The sequence below is a fragment of the Garra rufa genome, chromosome 3 (genome assembly GCF_049309525.1).
Source record: "Garra rufa chromosome 3, GarRuf1.0, whole genome shotgun sequence".
NCBI classification, from domain to species: domain Eukaryota; kingdom Metazoa; phylum Chordata; class Actinopteri; order Cypriniformes; family Cyprinidae; genus Garra; species Garra rufa.
The window spans coordinates 28389830-28407251 of NC_133363.1; the positions used below are offsets into that span (position 1 = coordinate 28389830).

General features: G+C 36.6%; 1 protein-coding gene across 1 annotated transcript in view; it reads right to left on the reverse strand.

Moving 5' to 3' along the window:
- The window catches only part of adamts18 (ADAM metallopeptidase with thrombospondin type 1 motif, 18), a 77469-nt gene that overhangs the window by 53768 nt on the left and 6279 nt on the right, over positions 1 to 17422 (reverse strand). The window contains exons 4-6 of the mRNA XM_073836916.1: positions 1324 to 1600; positions 761 to 960; positions 559 to 642 (exon numbers count right to left, since the gene is read on the reverse strand). Of these exons, the coding sequence (XP_073693017.1) occupies positions 559 to 642; positions 761 to 960; positions 1324 to 1600 (561 nt within the window). The remainder of the gene's footprint in view (positions 1 to 558; positions 643 to 760; positions 961 to 1323; positions 1601 to 17422) is intronic.

Below are 17422 nucleotides of genomic sequence, written 5' to 3' on the forward strand. Positions count from 1 at the left end.
TGGTATATTCTGATTCTAAAAGAATAAAATATTGAAAATATACGTGCCTGGTATAATCTAATTCCTGAATAAATAATTATTTGCAGTGAATCATAAAAAAAAAAATCACTGGTACTGTATATTCTGATTCACAAACAAATGACTCTTATGAGTCATTGTTTATTAAATTTAAAAACATACAGTGTAATCAGTGTCAAACTAATGACTCGTTTGTGCCTACTTTTTCACAGTGAATCAAAAACATACTGCATGATCAATTTATTCACAAACAAATGACTTATAAGTGGGTGAATTAAAAAACAACCTATGCTGGTAACGACTCCTATGAGCCATTTCTTTTCAGTGAACACTGAATAGAAAAAGGTGAGCTACTGGTTTGAATAATGAGAACAGTTATCAAATCAATAGCTAACATCAGCTGTTTTTTTCAGTGATATCTGTATTGCTTATTGTGTCAGTATCGTGACTGATTAGATATAGAGACATATAGAGACAGGCAGACAGACATTTAGATATATATGAAAGAATGTGTGTATGTTTTATATGTATGTATCTTACCGGATCTTTTTCAAGTAGGAGGAGGCTGACCACAACAATGTTGATATCATTTCCAATAGTTCCATCTTTGAACAGACTGGAAACCTGTTTAGCACAACAACACTTTGCATATTACTATAGGCAGAAGTAAAGACAGACCCAAACAGTCACATGCTAAACAAAGCGTCTGTTCAACAACAAAGCTGCTGATCGCTCTGCTCACCATGTTCATGACAGTAAGGACATAGGTAGTGACGTTGTCTCTGCCATGTTTCTCCAGCATCTTCCTGTCTGCCACCACCAGAGTTTCCACATTCAGGCCACCCTCTTTGCTCGATGTAATCTCTGAGCGCTTCACCCGGCTTTGCTGCTCAAACTCATCAGGCATGACAAAATGATCCTCCGTAGGAGGCTTGGGAGTATCTGTAGTTAGGATGAGGTGGGGAGATAAAAGTGCGGAAACTCATGAAAAAGAGTGAGAGAAACTGGAAATTGCCTCAAATAACTGCTTTTCCTTTTTCCAAGCTAGCTCCCTGATAAAAGCGCCAGAGAGGCGATGACAGACCAGGAAATACACAGTCATTAACTTCACGTGCTGTTTCCAAGCTTACATTCAATTTCTTTCAGTAATACAGATAATAGCGACACAGTAGTTTTGCTTTTTAAATCAGTATAAATATCTCAGAGGGCTTTACTTTTATACGCACTCTGACAAATTCTACAAGTATATATTGTGTAATGAACTTTCCATCTAGTAATAGCTAAAAAGAAAGTTCCCTTACATACATTGCTTGCGGCGTCCGCAGAAATGTTGTCTCTGGAGCTTTCCGTGCTGGTAGTCATGATGACGGTGGTGATGATGGTGGTGGATCTCGTAGGGGTTGTTTGATTTAACGCTGCTGGTCCAGTCAGTCTTATCAGCGTGGACTCTGCGCTCAGCTGATCGCTTGTAGATGACATGTGGCTGATGTCCAGAGGGGGCGCTGTAGTTGTGTTGTAAAGCCAAATGCTGCGGTAGCGGTGTGATGAGAAGTTCCTCGCCGGAGAACCGGATCAGACCTGACTGCAGAGTACAGAGAAAGAGGAAGCTATAAGTAGGTAACCAATATCAAACATTGAGGTTTGGTTGGACTGCATGTCGGATACACACACTAGTGTTTAAAAGTCTGGGTCAGTAAGATTTTTTAATGTTTTAGAAAGAGGTCTTTTTTTGTTCACCAAGGCTGCATTTATTTAATCAAAAATACAGTTAAATTTAATTAATAATAATAATAAAAAACTTGCTAGATATAAGCTATAGATATATTATAGATATAAAAACAATCAAAATCTTTTTTTTATCAGAATTGAACTCGGAATTCTGACTTTATAACATGCAATTGTAAGATATAAACTAGCAATTATGAGAAAATATCTGTTTTTTTTTCCCACGGAATTGGATTTTATAACTTATAAACTTACAATTGCATGTCAAAATTCTGAAAAAAAAAAAAATCAGAATTGCTAAATATATGCTATAGATATATTCTAGATATAAAAACTCACATATCTGGCTTTTTTTCTCAGAATTGAACTCGGAATTCTGACTTTATGACATGCAATTGTAAGATATAAACTAGCAATTATGAGAAAATATCTGTTTTTTTCCCCACGTAATTGGATTTTATAACTTGCAATTGTAAGTTTATATGTCAAAATTCTGAAAAAAAAAATCAGAATTGCTAAATATATGCTATAGATATATTCTAGATATAAAAACTCACATATCTGACTTTTTTCTCAGAATTGAACTCAGAATTATGACTTTACAACATGCAATTGTGAGATATAAACTAGCAATTATGAGAAAATATCAGGGGTTTTTTACCCCACAGAATTGGATTTTATAACTAACAATTGTGAGTTTATATCTAAAAATTCTGAAAAAAGTCAGAATTGCAAGTTTATATCTTGCAATTTGGACTTAATTTCTCAGAACTGCATGTTTATATCTCACAATTCTGACTTTGTAACTCAAAACTGTGGGTTTATATCTCAAAATTTAAAAAATTCAGAATTGCGAGTTTGTATCACGCAATTCTGATAAAAAAAAAAAGATATGAGGGGAAAAAAACGATATGTAAATTTGCAATTGTGAGAAATAAGTCAGAATTGTGGGATAAAGTTGCAATAATTTTTTTAAATTTTTTATTAAGTGGCAGAAAACAGGCTTTAATACAATACAGTAAAGGTATATTGTGCATCTCTAATTTCCCCCGAAATAGCATGTTAAGAGAATATTTCAGCTGAAATACAAGTTGAGCTCTATCGACAGCATCTGTTGCACACTATACGATGATTGCCCAAAAAAATTTCCATTGTAAGCATATGTTGACACAACTGTCAGCATGTTTATCGTTTTATTTCTACAAACTGGGGGTTGATTTGAACTTGTTCTCAACGGTAATAAACAGCATGGAACAGATGCTGTCGACAGAGGTCAACTTCTAGTTAACCAGGAGTATTCCTAAAGGGACACGTTAGCCTTGAGATCGCCAAGTTAAAATCAGAGCGCACAGATGTGGGACTGAAAATATATCAAATCAAAGACACGGAGGAATTTAGGTGAGTTTGATGTCATGGAAGAAAAGCCCTCCAGGAGACCATCGACTTTTACATTCCAGGTTGTGGGGGGATTCATGGTCCCTCCATCTGAAACGTCGGTGGTTAAAAAAACAGCTGTTGCAGAGTCACAAAAAACGGGCATCGCCATAGTTACAGCTGTCAGTACACAATAAACAAACGATGACATGGCGGGATGTAAAGCAGCCCGGGGCTTCTGAAGGCATCTTAAGGTGCTGCCCATTTATCAAATGTTTCAGTACAGAGAGAAGAGGAAAGTTCATATGCAGCAAAACCTTTCAGCAGCTTGTTTTACAGTGACGATTAGCATGGCCAAAAGCCAGGCATGACAGATACGATAGACTATCATATCTACATCCTCTCTCAACAATACTCAACCATTGAAACGCTCTAATTAACTCGTTTTCTCTGAGGAAAAGGAAACCTGAGAGGTAAAAGTGAAGAAACCTACTGTACACAGTATGTTAAAGGAGTAATATGAGTAAAGGGAATAATATTCTGAAGTAGTATTACAAATAAAAATAACTGTTTTCTGTTTTAATAAAACGAATTCTAATTTTTCAGCAGCCATTACTCCAGTTATCATCATCACATTCTCTTTCAAACAAAAGTTTTAAAAAGCTAATTTAGTGCTCAAGAAACACTTCTTATCACATTAAAAGAGTAGAAAACTTTATAAGATTTCTCTCCATATAATGGACTTCTATGGTGCCCCCGAGATTGAACTTCCAAAATGTAGTTTAAATACAGCTTCAAAGGGCTTTAAACAATTCCAGCCAAGGAAGAAAGGTCTTATCTAGTGAAACGATTGGTTATTTTAAATACTTTTTAACCTCGAATGCTCATCTTGTCTAGCTCTGCATGAACTCTGTGTATTCCGATTCAAAATAGTTAGGGTATGTTGAAATACTTCCATCTCATTTTCTCCTCCAACTTTAAAATCATCCTACATTGCTGTTTTTGTAAAGGGCATTTGACCTTCTTTGCATGTTCACATTGTAAACACTGGGTCAGTACTTCTGCAATGATGTACACTCTTAAAAATAAAGGTGCTTCACGATGCCATAGAAGAACCTTTTTGTCTAAATGGTTCTATAAAGAACCTTTAACATCTAAAGAACCTTTCTGTTTCACAAAAGGTTCTTTGTGGTGAAAGAAGGTTCTTCAGATTAAAAAAAGCTAAGAAAGAGATGGTTCTTTAAAGAACCTTTGACTGAACGGTTCTTTGTGGAACCAAAAAATGGTTCTTCTATGGCATCACTGTGAAGAACCTTTTAAAGCACCTTTATTTTTAAGAGTGTAGGATGTTTTTAAGGTTTGAGGAGAAAATGAGATGGGAGTTTTTTCGACATCCCTAACTGTCATGAGCCGGAATACACAGAGTTCACACGGAGCTAGACAAGACAAGCATTTAGAGCCCTTTGAAGCTGCATTTAAACTACATTTTGGAAGAACTCTGGGACGCCATAGAAGTCCATTACATTAAATCCTGAAATGTTTTCCTCAAAAAAACATAATTTCTTTAAGACTGAAGAAAGAAAGACATAAACATCTTGGATGATGAGGGGGTACATTATCTGTAAATTTTTGTTCTGGAAGTGAACTACTCCTTTAAGAAACATAAAATTATAATACAATGGAGTGTGGTTAATAATAATTCTGCAAAGATGCTTAGCCATAGTCAGAAATTATCAGAAAAATACTAAGTTTGATTAAAAGACCGGAATCACATAATCTCTTCTCATCCATGTGTGCACATGTTTATGTTCCTTGGGAGAGTGTTATGTATCTTTCAGAGCTGAATTAGATGGCATGTTTGAGAGGTAGGTGGAGGAGGTCAGATATTTGCACACAGTTGATTAATGAGGTGTGGGGTCAAAGGCGAGCCCAAAGCTTATCGTCTGCTGTGATAGTGACACGCATTGGTGCCATGGGACACATCCGCAGCAAGCCAACACATGCGCATATGGAGCCATTACTAATAAAACATGTCAGAGCTTAATTGCTTCATTATAAGCCATATACATGTGTCTCCAGATTTATTTGGTTTGGGTCAGAGTTTCTACGATGCTTTTTCCAGCAAAACGCAGCAATATTTCAGCGTAAACCACTTTTCTCTATACGGCCAATGGGAAAAGTAATACATGTCAGCTTCATTAAACATGTACTATTCATTTAGACTTTGTCCTTTGTTTAGGGTTACATGAAGAATCTTTGTATTGCATTTAGCAAAACAGAATCACAGAATCCAGTCATAAAAATAGAATTTGAGAAACTTGGAGGAATATATGGAAAGTGAGATATGAACTAGTGTCTAGAGTTCAGAAAGAACAATAAACCGCATGAAGTGCTATATAAATATAAAAGTGTTTGTATGAATGAGCATGCTCAGTTTTGTCTACACATATTAAAGCATGTGTGACACTTGTGTTTTAGTGTCTGCCATCTCACTATAACCACCAAAATAAATGGTTGGTTGAAGAAATGACAGAAATAACTTACTATTGTATAGTGGAATGTCATTCTAATAACAATAAGAATACAGTTACAATAACACAAATAACAGAGCTTATTAAAACATTATTTTTAAAGAATATCACACAATTTTATGTTTTAAAACCTCCTGTGAAGCACTTTGACTGCTAAAATTCTGTTTTAATTTAATTTTAAAAGATTAATAAAACAATTCATAAAACAAACTGAACCATTAAAAGAGTCATTGAATCATTCATATAATCGATTCATTCAAATAGTTGTGTTTTTGATGGGAGTCGTACTTAAGGATTCCACATCCTAAATACAACTCCATGCCGGCTGAGCTACCGAGCAAACTTGTTATGTCCGGAAAGCAAAACATATGGAGCTGTAATCGTAACTGTGTCAAAAAAGATTACAAGTGATTGCTGTTTTAGTTTTGATTGCCTCTAGTGTTCATTTCTGCAGTGATATGTACTTTCACGTCTTGCAAAAAAGTTCCCACAGGTAAGTTTTTGTCATGAGATCAGGTAGCATGCATTAGATTGGATTTACATTCATATCTTTAGTTTACAGGGTTTTTTTTGTATAAAGTTAGGTTCTTTAGGTTTACACACTGTACATACAGCATATAATACATGTGTTTATTGATGTGAAAAAAAATCAATGACTGCTTTACTGCTCTTGCAGACAGGCTAGAGTGTAATAAATGATAAAATAGGTGTATCTCTATTGCTTTATTGACTTTTGTCTCTTTCCTGTTCAATATTTGCAAACATACTCTGTATGTATAAAATATGACCACCAACTTACCATTAATTCAGCAACAATGACTACACTCAGCACCTCCTGACAGGTCTGGCTTTACTAAGTGGTAAGTGCAGTTGTAAAATAGGTCATATTTCTCTAGTCATCAGTGCCTGGACCATATTCAGTCTGGCAGAGCCATCATTGCCAGAGACAAACTTCTGAGAGGGCAACCAACTCTCTCTAGGATATTGAGAGCTAAATGAGGGGAATATTTTACCTTCATAACCACGAAGATATAATAAACATACTGTGCTAAAGATGAGCCACTCTGCCATGTCAGTTTGGCCTGGGGATGAAATAAATATTGAATGTTTTCTTAAATACTGGCTACAAGATACTAATTCAAACATAATTTAGAGACCTGTGGTGTCGTAAAGAAACCATTGGTCATGGGATGGTGCATCTTCCTGAATGGCTTGAGCTGCTCTCATCACCGAGCTGAGGTCATCTTCCCTCTTTAAGACTAGATGTTAACCTCTGTCTCCCAGACTGCTGAACCTCACACATTCCGTTTGGCTTTGGAATTCTACCTAATCCCACCCTCCACGACCAGGCAAATCCTTGCAGAATAGCTGTGCATTCAGTCAGTGATTTAACCCCCTTCTGTTCTTCATGCCCCCGTGTGTTTGATCCCGCGTACCCTGAACCCCTCCCATCTCGCAGGTGGCAAAGTAAACACAGGGCACTCCCAGGGCTGAGGCGGTGCCCGCAAAAGCGCATGCTGTGAAAACAGCGGTAGACCGTGGCAGCCTGCCGCAATGATCTGGGGCATCTGCTCTCACCGTTAAACAAGGGGCAACAGGGCCACTCGTCTCTCTCCAGCCACGCTGACCTCTACTCTTACAGCTAACGGCTTTCTTCCAATAACTGAAGTCGACTGATGTGATATGTTAGAATTTGTGATCACAAAAGTGATCTTGCAAGGAAGAGAAAATAATAGTAGAATTTATAAAAATTACCCCATTCAAAAGTTTACATACACTTGATTCTTAATACTGTGTTGTTACCTGAATGATCCACAGCTGCGTTTTTCTTGTTTAGTGATAGTTGTTTATGAGTCCCTTGTTCGTCCTAAACAGTTAAACTGCCCGCTGTTCTTTGGAAAAATCCTTCAGGTCCCACAAATTCTTTCGTTTTTCAGCATTTTTGTCTGTTTAAACTTTTTCCAACAATGACTGTATGATTTTGATATTTTGAGGACAACTGAGGGACTCTTACAAATTCTCACTGATGCTTCAAAAGGAAACACAATGCATTCAGCCAGGGGGTGAAAACTTTTAAACAGAATGAAGGTGTGTACATTTTTCTTATTTTGTCTAATTTTTTTCTTTTTCATTTAGTACTGCTCTTCAGAAGCTACAAATGATACTTACATGTTTCGCAGAAAGCTAATTAAGTTAAATTTACCCTGATATTCAAATTCAAAAAGTTTTCACCCCCAGCTCTTAATGCATTGTGTTTCCTTCTAAACCATCGGTGAGCATTTGAACCTTCTGTAATAGTTGCATATGAGTCCCTCAATTGTCCTCAGTGTGAAAATATAATCTCAAAATCATACAGTCATTGTTGGAAAGGGTTCAAATACACAAAAATGCTGAACAACAACAAACAAGGACAAACAAGGGACTCATGAACAACTATCACTAAACAAAAAAACAGCTGTGGATCATTCAGGTAACAACACAGTATTAAGAATCAGAGTATGAACTTTTGAATAGGTCATTTTTTTAAATACAACTAATATTTTCTCTTGTGGACTATATGTAAACGTAGACTATATGTAAAATATTTTATTCAGTTTAGTACTAAATAAAAAATAACATGCATTTTGTATGATACCTCTTATTTTGGTAGAATAATGAACATTTTGCAGATTCTGCAAGGTGTATGTAAACTATTGACCTCAACTGCATATATAGAGTTTTTAGTGGAGTTCCCCTGGTAAAATTAGATTTCCAAAGGCTAAATATCACATTATTTAGGTCACTTCAACCAGTGGACATAAAAAACAACCCGCAGCAACAGTGTTAAAATAGTCCAATTCTGCAGGAAAACCCAAGATATGGAAACACTGAATACACAACAGAAATCCAAACATTTAAACTGCAAGGCATAAACATAGATAGGGCTGGGCGATTCTTTCGATTTTTTCGATTAATTCGAATTTACGTTTTAAGGCGATTTAACTTTTTATTAAATCGAGGTATCGCAATTTATATATATATATATATATATATATATATATTCAAAACGGAAAACAACGCGTTCTGGTAAAATAACGCGAGTCACTGAGGGGACGTGATTAGCTGCTTGCTAGCAAGTTAGCCTGTTACATTACAGTACATACAATTTCACTTACCACATAAACAGAGTAGAGAGATGATTGAAGACAATGGCGAATTATTTGCATATCAGGGCTCTAGAGTGCGACCTAATTTCTCAATGGTGCGACCCGCCGTTCAAGGGTAAAAAGAAACTACTACGTGCGACTATGAAAAAATATTTAGGAGCACCATGTGCGACTGACCCGACCAGCATATTTGTATTTGCGCTGAGTGGAGCTTCAAAGGTTTCTATGTGTTTTGCACGTTGACTAATGTATCTCAAGTGTAGAGAGAGTGTAAATAAGAGACTGAATGGGCAGTAGCTTCATTTATTATAATAGAGCTTTGTGATATTGCGAATTAAGATGAGTGACAGCTTTTAATCATTTTTAAGGGAGTTTGTAAACGAGATATTGATTTATTACAACAGTTAAATAAACAAGAAATTATTATTAAGTGACTTACAATTTCTGACTATAAGACTATTGCCTGATTTTGCTCTATTTCATCGTCAAAAGTGGTCTGAAACAAGTCACAGCTGAGCCGCAGCGCATCTCCACTCAAACACAGCGATGTTTCGTTTATGAATGAACGTGCGTTTTTAAAAGAATCTAGTGAAATGATTTAATTTCCCATTCATAAAGAGTCACTTGCTTTATTCCTGAATGAACCATCCGTTCCAACGAATCAAATGAATGATATGATTCAGTAATTAAATCAGTGTCTTACCACCACCTGCTGGCAGATCGTTTCAGTTTTTTTAAACCATTTAATATTTCTGTGTTCAAAATTGTATATTTTTGTATACGATATAAGTGCAAGAAAAAAGCATGGCAATATATATTTTCCTCCCATCTCATATTTATTTGTCTTACAAACATTTACTGTGTCTGGTATGATAAGAATGGGGCCTGGTGGAAAGCGATCACTGATGCAGTTGCAATGTATATTGCAAAATATATGGTGCCCATATATATTGTGGAAAAGCTGGGGTTTCTTTCCATGCTAAAAGAAGTAAGGGGGAAAAAATCGATTTAAATCGTAAATCGGATTTTTTGTGAAAAAATCGGGGATTTTATTTTTAGGCCATATCTCCCAGCCCTAAACATAGATGTACAAAATCAATTAACTTAAAATTTTCAGAAGCAGTGCAACACTGGCCTGAAAGTGACAGTTCTGTATCTGGATTGAAACTCTCTGACACTGGCTCTCATCATTATTGTTGTACCTACTGATCATAAAAATCATTAAAATATAGATGCTTGGATTCTCAAGAAACTCTTGTACCACTACTACTAAAAATATAATGCACACTGTGGAGCATAACCATACTGGATGTAAAAATGCATGCCTCAGAACTCATTCACACTGTGTGTTTGTGGGTTTCATTTCCTTCATGTAGGAGTCATAGTGTGTGCCTCTGTAAAACTGAAATCTTCACTCAAGCATTGAGAACACCAAATGCATATACAGACGATACACAAGACGCAAGTTAGCGTTTGCCACATACAAATCAACCAAAGAAGACCAGCATGTAATTTACTTTCTTTAAATAACAGGGTTAACATTCTTTTTTTGATGATAATAGCGCAGAATCGCCCTATTATTAGTGTATTGGAATTACAGTGTAGTTTTGCATTAAAACTTTACTCACAACCAGAAAACCAATGCCATTGATCCATGTTATGCACAAACGATGAAACACCACTTTCAAAAATAACTGGACAACTCCCGATCCTATGATGTGGGTTTGCGCACATCTCTACATTCGAAACCACACTGGCAGAAAAAATGATCACTTTCTCATTATTCATTTCCACTCTCTTTCAGGTAAATAAATAAATAGTGTGTTCATATATTTATATACATATATGGTTTTGTTGTTGTTCATTTTTTTTATTTAGAGTTTTGAATGTTTTAAAATCTCTAATAGCATTAATATCTTTATATATAAAAACCCAAAGCACTTTCAGAGCCAGTGGGATTGTTTTCTGAATAAAGCATGTTAGAACATTACTAGAGATGAGCTTCCTGCAGTGAAGCCCTCCCCATACAGGGCACCCCGCGAGCATGCGTTTAACCAACATCCTGGAGGACCTCTGCAAGTGCCCTGCAGTCCACCTCACACAATTATCACACATGTATTCCATTTGTTTTAGAGACATAACAAACTTTACTGTCAAATATCTAACAACTTAGTCCAGCAGTTAGCAGATGGAGGTGCTTTGCTTCGATAATGGGGGTAAATGGATTCCATCTGGGGCCAAATTTTTTTACCGTTTTGGCCATTATGTCTGATGGGATGCCGAAAGAAAGGCGCTGGCTGAAGACATGAGAGAGGAAATAACTGAAGAACGGCAGGGATCCTATTATCACAACATCAATTGCTTGTTTTTTGACAGACACATTATGCTTAGTTTAAAATAAAAAAAAAACATTCTCTTAAAATCTTAAGGAGTATATTTTAGGTCAAATGGGTTCAGCTGGCAAAAAAGTTTGTGAGTCTTTTCGTGTAGAATATATTATTGCACTTCAATGCTTTGAATGTAATAATGTGTGGCAGGTGATCACATAATTACACAAGTGCCTAACTACAGCCTTCTGCAAAAAACACCTGACTACTTAAAGCCTATTACACTCGAGGGAACGAAGGGAAGCACTCAACCACAGTCTCTTCTTCTGGTTTCACATTCATGTGCCAGACTTCTAGTTATCTCCTTCAAGAAACACTTGTAAGAGATGTAGATTAGAGGGCCAATGTCTGCTGCCAGATAAACATGTTTCATTTTCACAGCGAACACAAACCATGAGAGCTCTTTTAACTCTCACTCTACTCATTGAGTCAGAGTCTTCACATATTCAAAGGAATATCAGATGTTGGGAATTAACTAATAAAGCGCAGTCCTCAAAGTGCTACTCTATGAATGACTTAACCGCAGGGACTGTATGTTTTATGTGGTTTCATGAGAACTGTCTTTGACTACATCACTAGTGAGTCTTCACTGCAAGTATGGGAAATAATTTATTGGCTGTCTTAGTGATTCTATGAAACGTAATTAGCATTTCTTTGTGTAAACTGCGAGTGTTTTTAAAGCCTCCAACCGTGGTATTATAGTCTAGATGAGTAAGTGCTTACATGCTGTTAAAGGCTGGAAGGGAGCAGTGAGAAACCCAAAGCTGCTTATTACCCAGCTTTAAAACACATCTGCATTCCACCGCTGGCTCACATCTGACCAGAGCATCAACTCTTATGGCTTCAGTGGGAAGAAAGTGTGTGTTTGTGTTCACAGACAAATAATGGACACTTCAGGGGCATTCGGATATTCGAGATCTACACAAACTCAGAAACTGTACTTAACAACCCTAGGGTTAAATATATTTTTAACACTGGGAGAGCATGTTTTTGCAGTTCTAAAATTATTAGGTCTAAAATGACCAATTAACCAATCATAAACTTAACACTGCTTTCCTCATTAAATAGTATTTTGCAGTTAGAGAACACTTCATGTGGTAAGTAAAAGACCAATATCGCGTCAACAAAAATTTGTTTTTGTATATAATGACGTAAATCTGAATATGTGTTATGATACTCTCATGAATGCATGTCAAAGACTAACACAAAAGAGAAGAAATTGTTGAATAAAGTCGTTGTTTTTGTTTTCTTTGTTCACAAATGGTATTCTCATAGCTTCATAACATTATGGTTGAACCACTGAAGTCACATGGACTATTTTATCAATGTTCCTGCTACCTTTCTGGACCTTGAACATGTCATTTGCGTTGCTGTCTATGCAGGATCAGAAAGCTCTCAGATTTCATCAAAAATATCTTAATTTGTCTTTTGAAGATGAACGAAGTTCTTACAGGTTGACATGTGAGTAAGTACTTAATGACAGAATTTTCATTTTTGGGTGAACTATCCCTTTAAATTATAAAATGCAGGTCTATATCACTTTTTTCTGAAGGCATGTTTTGGTGGATTCAGTTCAAAACAGGAAGTCCACTATTTATAGCATAGTCACACCATAATACCCAGATATAAAACATAAGGGAAAGGGGAGTAAAACTGGAAGCGGGAGAGAGGAAAGTGATCTTGCCTCAAAAAGAGGGCATTGCCTAGATTTACTGCAATGCTTTGCTAGATTTGAGACGCTCTGTGGTGTTAGCACATGCTGTTAAACTAATGCAATACTCTGAAAAGCACTTAAACACTGTAAAGTAAACAGAAATACTGTGTTAAAAATTACTTTATTTAAAAAAGTCAACTTGTCAACTGGTCATAAACTGAATTTCTCCATGGACCCTTTTCAGACCATATTTTTTATGTGAATGAAAACAAGGTTGTGAGAAATAAACTTACAGTGCTTTGCGAAAGTATTCATACTCCTTCATTTTTTTCACTTTGTTATATGTTGCTGCCTTATGTTACACTTATGTTTTTGTGAACCCAATCAAACATTTCTGGAGAAACCTGAAAATGTCTGCGAGGCCCCATCAAAGCTGACAGAGCTTAAGAGATGAAGAGGTGAGGCGAAGAATGGCAGATAATCGCCAAACCTTGTTGCATCATACCCAAAAAGACTTGAGGCTGTAAAGGTGCTTCAGTTAAGTACTGAGTTAAGGATATGAATACTTATGCAATGTACTTATTTCAGCTTTTTTATTTTTAATGAATTTATGAAGATGTGACAATTCTGTTTTTGCTTTTCCATTATGGTGTATGGAGTGTAGATTGATGTGGGAAAAAAGTAATTTAAAGCAGTTTAACAAGAAAATGTGAAAAAATTTAGGGGTATGGCAAGGCACTGTACAGTCTTTACAATAGTATGTACTGTATAAAGATACTAGATTATATAATCTTTCAAAACCCTAACAGTCTTGTTTTCATTTCTGTCAAAAATTAAATATGCAACTACCCTGACTAAGGTCTATTAAACCAGTTGGAGCAAGCTGGTCCAGTGGGAAAGCTAGTAAACCTAAATAAACAAGAGACGTGACTCAAAAGATGAAGCTGCTGCCTAAGCCTCAAATCACAAAGCTAAGTTGTCAATGATAAAACGGTATGCTTTCATAACTCCATTACTCTAAGAAAGATGCATGAGCTTGACTAACATAATTAAACCTCAGTGGAGAAATGAGAATTTTAAAATGCCTGTCCCAAATGGTCCTAGCCAAGAGATATGGGATTCCTTATAATATTTATGGCTTCTCAGAGCTGGTGCGACAGCCACTTCACCACTGCCCATTAGTTTTAGGTCTTCAAGTGAGTGAGAACAAGAGCTATTACAGGACCAGCCTGCATTTCCTCTTCCTCACTCTCTCCCACAGCCTCTCTCCCTCTCTCTGGCATCCCTAAGCAGCCTCTACATCACTGTCACCACATAGACCACCAGGGAATAGCCCCTGGCAACTCCTATAGTGCTAACATGGCATAACACCCCGTGAATTATGAAAGGGGGAGTGGGGAACATTTGTAACTACAAAGGAGCCCAGAATATATTCACTCTGGTTTCAATTTGTCTGTCTGCCCTCCCAAAACTCAGACAAGTATAAATGTCCACCACGTCACCTGAGCATTGTCTCCCATGGTGCAGCGCATTTGAGTCTCTCTGCTAGCATACTCAGAGTGGTTAATTCAAGGGACTGAGTCAAACAGTGGCAGGAAGAATCCCAGACTGGTCCCAAACATGCCCCTGTAGCTGTAGGGTATTGCTAAATTGCGATATGATACATCATTATCTTAATGGTATTGCTATGGCAAACACATTTTTGTAAACTGAACAAACAAGAGAGACTTAATCTGTGTGCAATACCAGTCTGAGAGTTTCCAAACGTTTGATGTGAAGGATCCCATAATATGATGATACCTCTTGAGAAGGACCCTGTTCTTAAAATATGAAGGCAGCTATGTAATTTAAGCCCAAGTTAAGATGCGGTCACATTTACCGCTGTTCAGCAAGTTTTTGCAGGCAAAATCTAGTCATTTTTTATAGCAATCCTTGTGATAAGGAATTCCGAATGAGGGCAAATTTTGCAGCGGGTTTAAGTTGGTCACGCTTGGAACAGAAAGCTGGTTGGTTTGAAAGTAACATCTGTGTGAGCTGTGCTTTGTACATCGTTTTTGAGCACAAAAATTTGCTAAAAACAGAAGAAGAAATTAAATCATTATCTGGAAATCTTTATCTATTGAAATTAAATACATTGAAAGAAAGTAGGAATTTAAAGAGATCACCCAAAAATGAAAATTCTGTCTTTAATTACTCACCCTTATATTGTTCTAAATCTGTAAGACCTGTACATCTTCAGAACACAAATTAGAATATTTTTGAGTAAATCCAAAAGCCTGCATAGACATCAATGCAATTTACACATTCAAGGCCAAGAAAGGTTGCAAGGACATTGTTTAAAATGGTCCATTTGACATCAGTGGTTCAACTGTAATGTTATGAAGCTACGAGAATACTTTGTGTGCACGTAGAAAACAAAAACAATAACTTTATTTAATGATTCTTCTCTTCCAGGTGTCTTTGTTGTCTTTGCTGTCTATACAAGGTCAGAAAGCTCTTGGATTTCATCAAAAACATATGCATTTGTGTTCAGAAGATGAACAAAGGTCTTACAGGTTTGGAACCACATGAATTTCTCAATTGACATATGATGATTCACACATTTTTCCCCAGAAAAGTACAAATGTATCCCTAAATAACTCTTGACAGCTTCCAGTAAATATAGCAAGGATCTAAAGTATTTGTGCAAAATCACACGATCAAAAGAATCATAGTATCTTGATATTAAATTGTAATGCCACTACCCAACGCCCCAATGCATCAATGCTTAATTTATGAAGCCAGGAAGAGGGTTTCAAACTGGGAGGCCCCCAACAGCGTCCCCATTTCAACAGAATCTCTTTCAACATAAGTACCTTGACAACAAACATGTCTGATGGAAACCCCAAAGCATTTTCTCACAATTTCCTGAGTCAGACAAGCACTACAGATCTGCTCCCGGAGTCTGTATATGGTAATTCCCAGTCTCACTCTTCCATTGATGTTTGAATGGCCCGGTGCTCTACTCTCACTGCAGTGTATCCACAGAAGCTTTGAGCGCACTGACAGCTTTCCTCCTTTCCAGTCAGAGTGAATTAGCATCACAACTGTCCCTAAGTGCAATCCCACACGTTAGCGCATCAGCTTGAACCAGCAGGTCTGGTGCTGAATAAACACAGCTGAAGTGCTTCAGCAGCAATTCACACACATACACACCTCACACATTCACAGACAGTCTAGCACCCACAAGGCTGGACTATGGGCCGGGCTGTCCATAAAAGATAAAAGAACACTTTGCCATCAGAAAAAGACTTCGTGAAGCACCCCCACCCTCCAAAGACACAAGAGAGAGAGAGTCTGTGGGAAACCTGTTTAGAGAAAGTGTCTAACACCTTGTAACATTTGTGCATACTACATAATTGATTAGGCTAATTATCTGATCAGTTATTTGTTTTACTAGTTAGCATAGTTTACCTAAAAGATGTGATTTACATTAACTTAGCCATTGAATGTCACATCCTCTACTCAATCAGTGCAATTATGAAGGCTTAACTCTAATTTGATTAATTCAGTATGGCTAAGTTACTCATATAAGAACTTATTTCCTGTGTCCTGTCATGTAATCAGTAACTAGGTAAAAAGAAATTATAGACTGACTGTGAACAGAATAGACAATGGGGGGCTTGGGAAAGGTCATGTCTGAGTTCAGCATGATTGGACATGTTTGGAAAGAGCTGAAATTCAGTGAAGGCCAAATCTAGTGAATCCCCTGCCCCACAAAGCCCTGCTTGCAAACCATTCAAAAGACCAGGAGGATAATTAACTATACTCAGTTGTCTGCCTGGTGGACTCTGGCGGACTCTCCCTACGATCACATTTCTCTCCTAATCATGAAATGCTGAGTTTATCTGTATTTTTAAACATTTTTAAAGTAAGAAATACAGTAATACATTGAAATATTATTATAATTTCAAATTTCTATTTTAATATATTTCAAATGCAATTTATGTACTTCTTCAGTGTTACATAATCCTTAAGAAATCATTCTTAAATGCTGATTGGCTACTCAAGAAGCATTTCTTATTATTGGTAGTGTACACAGAATAGTAACAAAGACAAATAATCAACAATGCTAAGGAATTCCTTAATTTCAAAACACCAAACAGGCAGTAAAATACCAGCAAATATTACCTCTATCAAGTTGGAAACATGAAAAAAGCAGGGGGAAGTTTTCCAGCCATGTACGTTGACTGAAATACCTAATTAATTCAACATTTTAAAGATAAAGCTATTTAGGCAACCTATTGTTATCCTACCCAGCAGAGTTTGCTAACATGTTAATTGTTAGCAAACAATGCCGTCAGTTAACATAAACTGATAAGGAACAGCAAGTCTATTTTCTCATTACATGCTGTAAAATCTTAAAGGGCTAGTTCACCCAAAAATGAAAATACCGTCATTAATTACTCATCATTATGTTGTTCCAAACCCGTAAGATTTTTGTTCATCTTCGGAACACAAATTAGGATATTTTTGATGAAATCCGAGAGCTTTCTGACCCTGCATAGAAAGCAACGTAACTGACACATTTAAGGCCCAGAAAGGTAG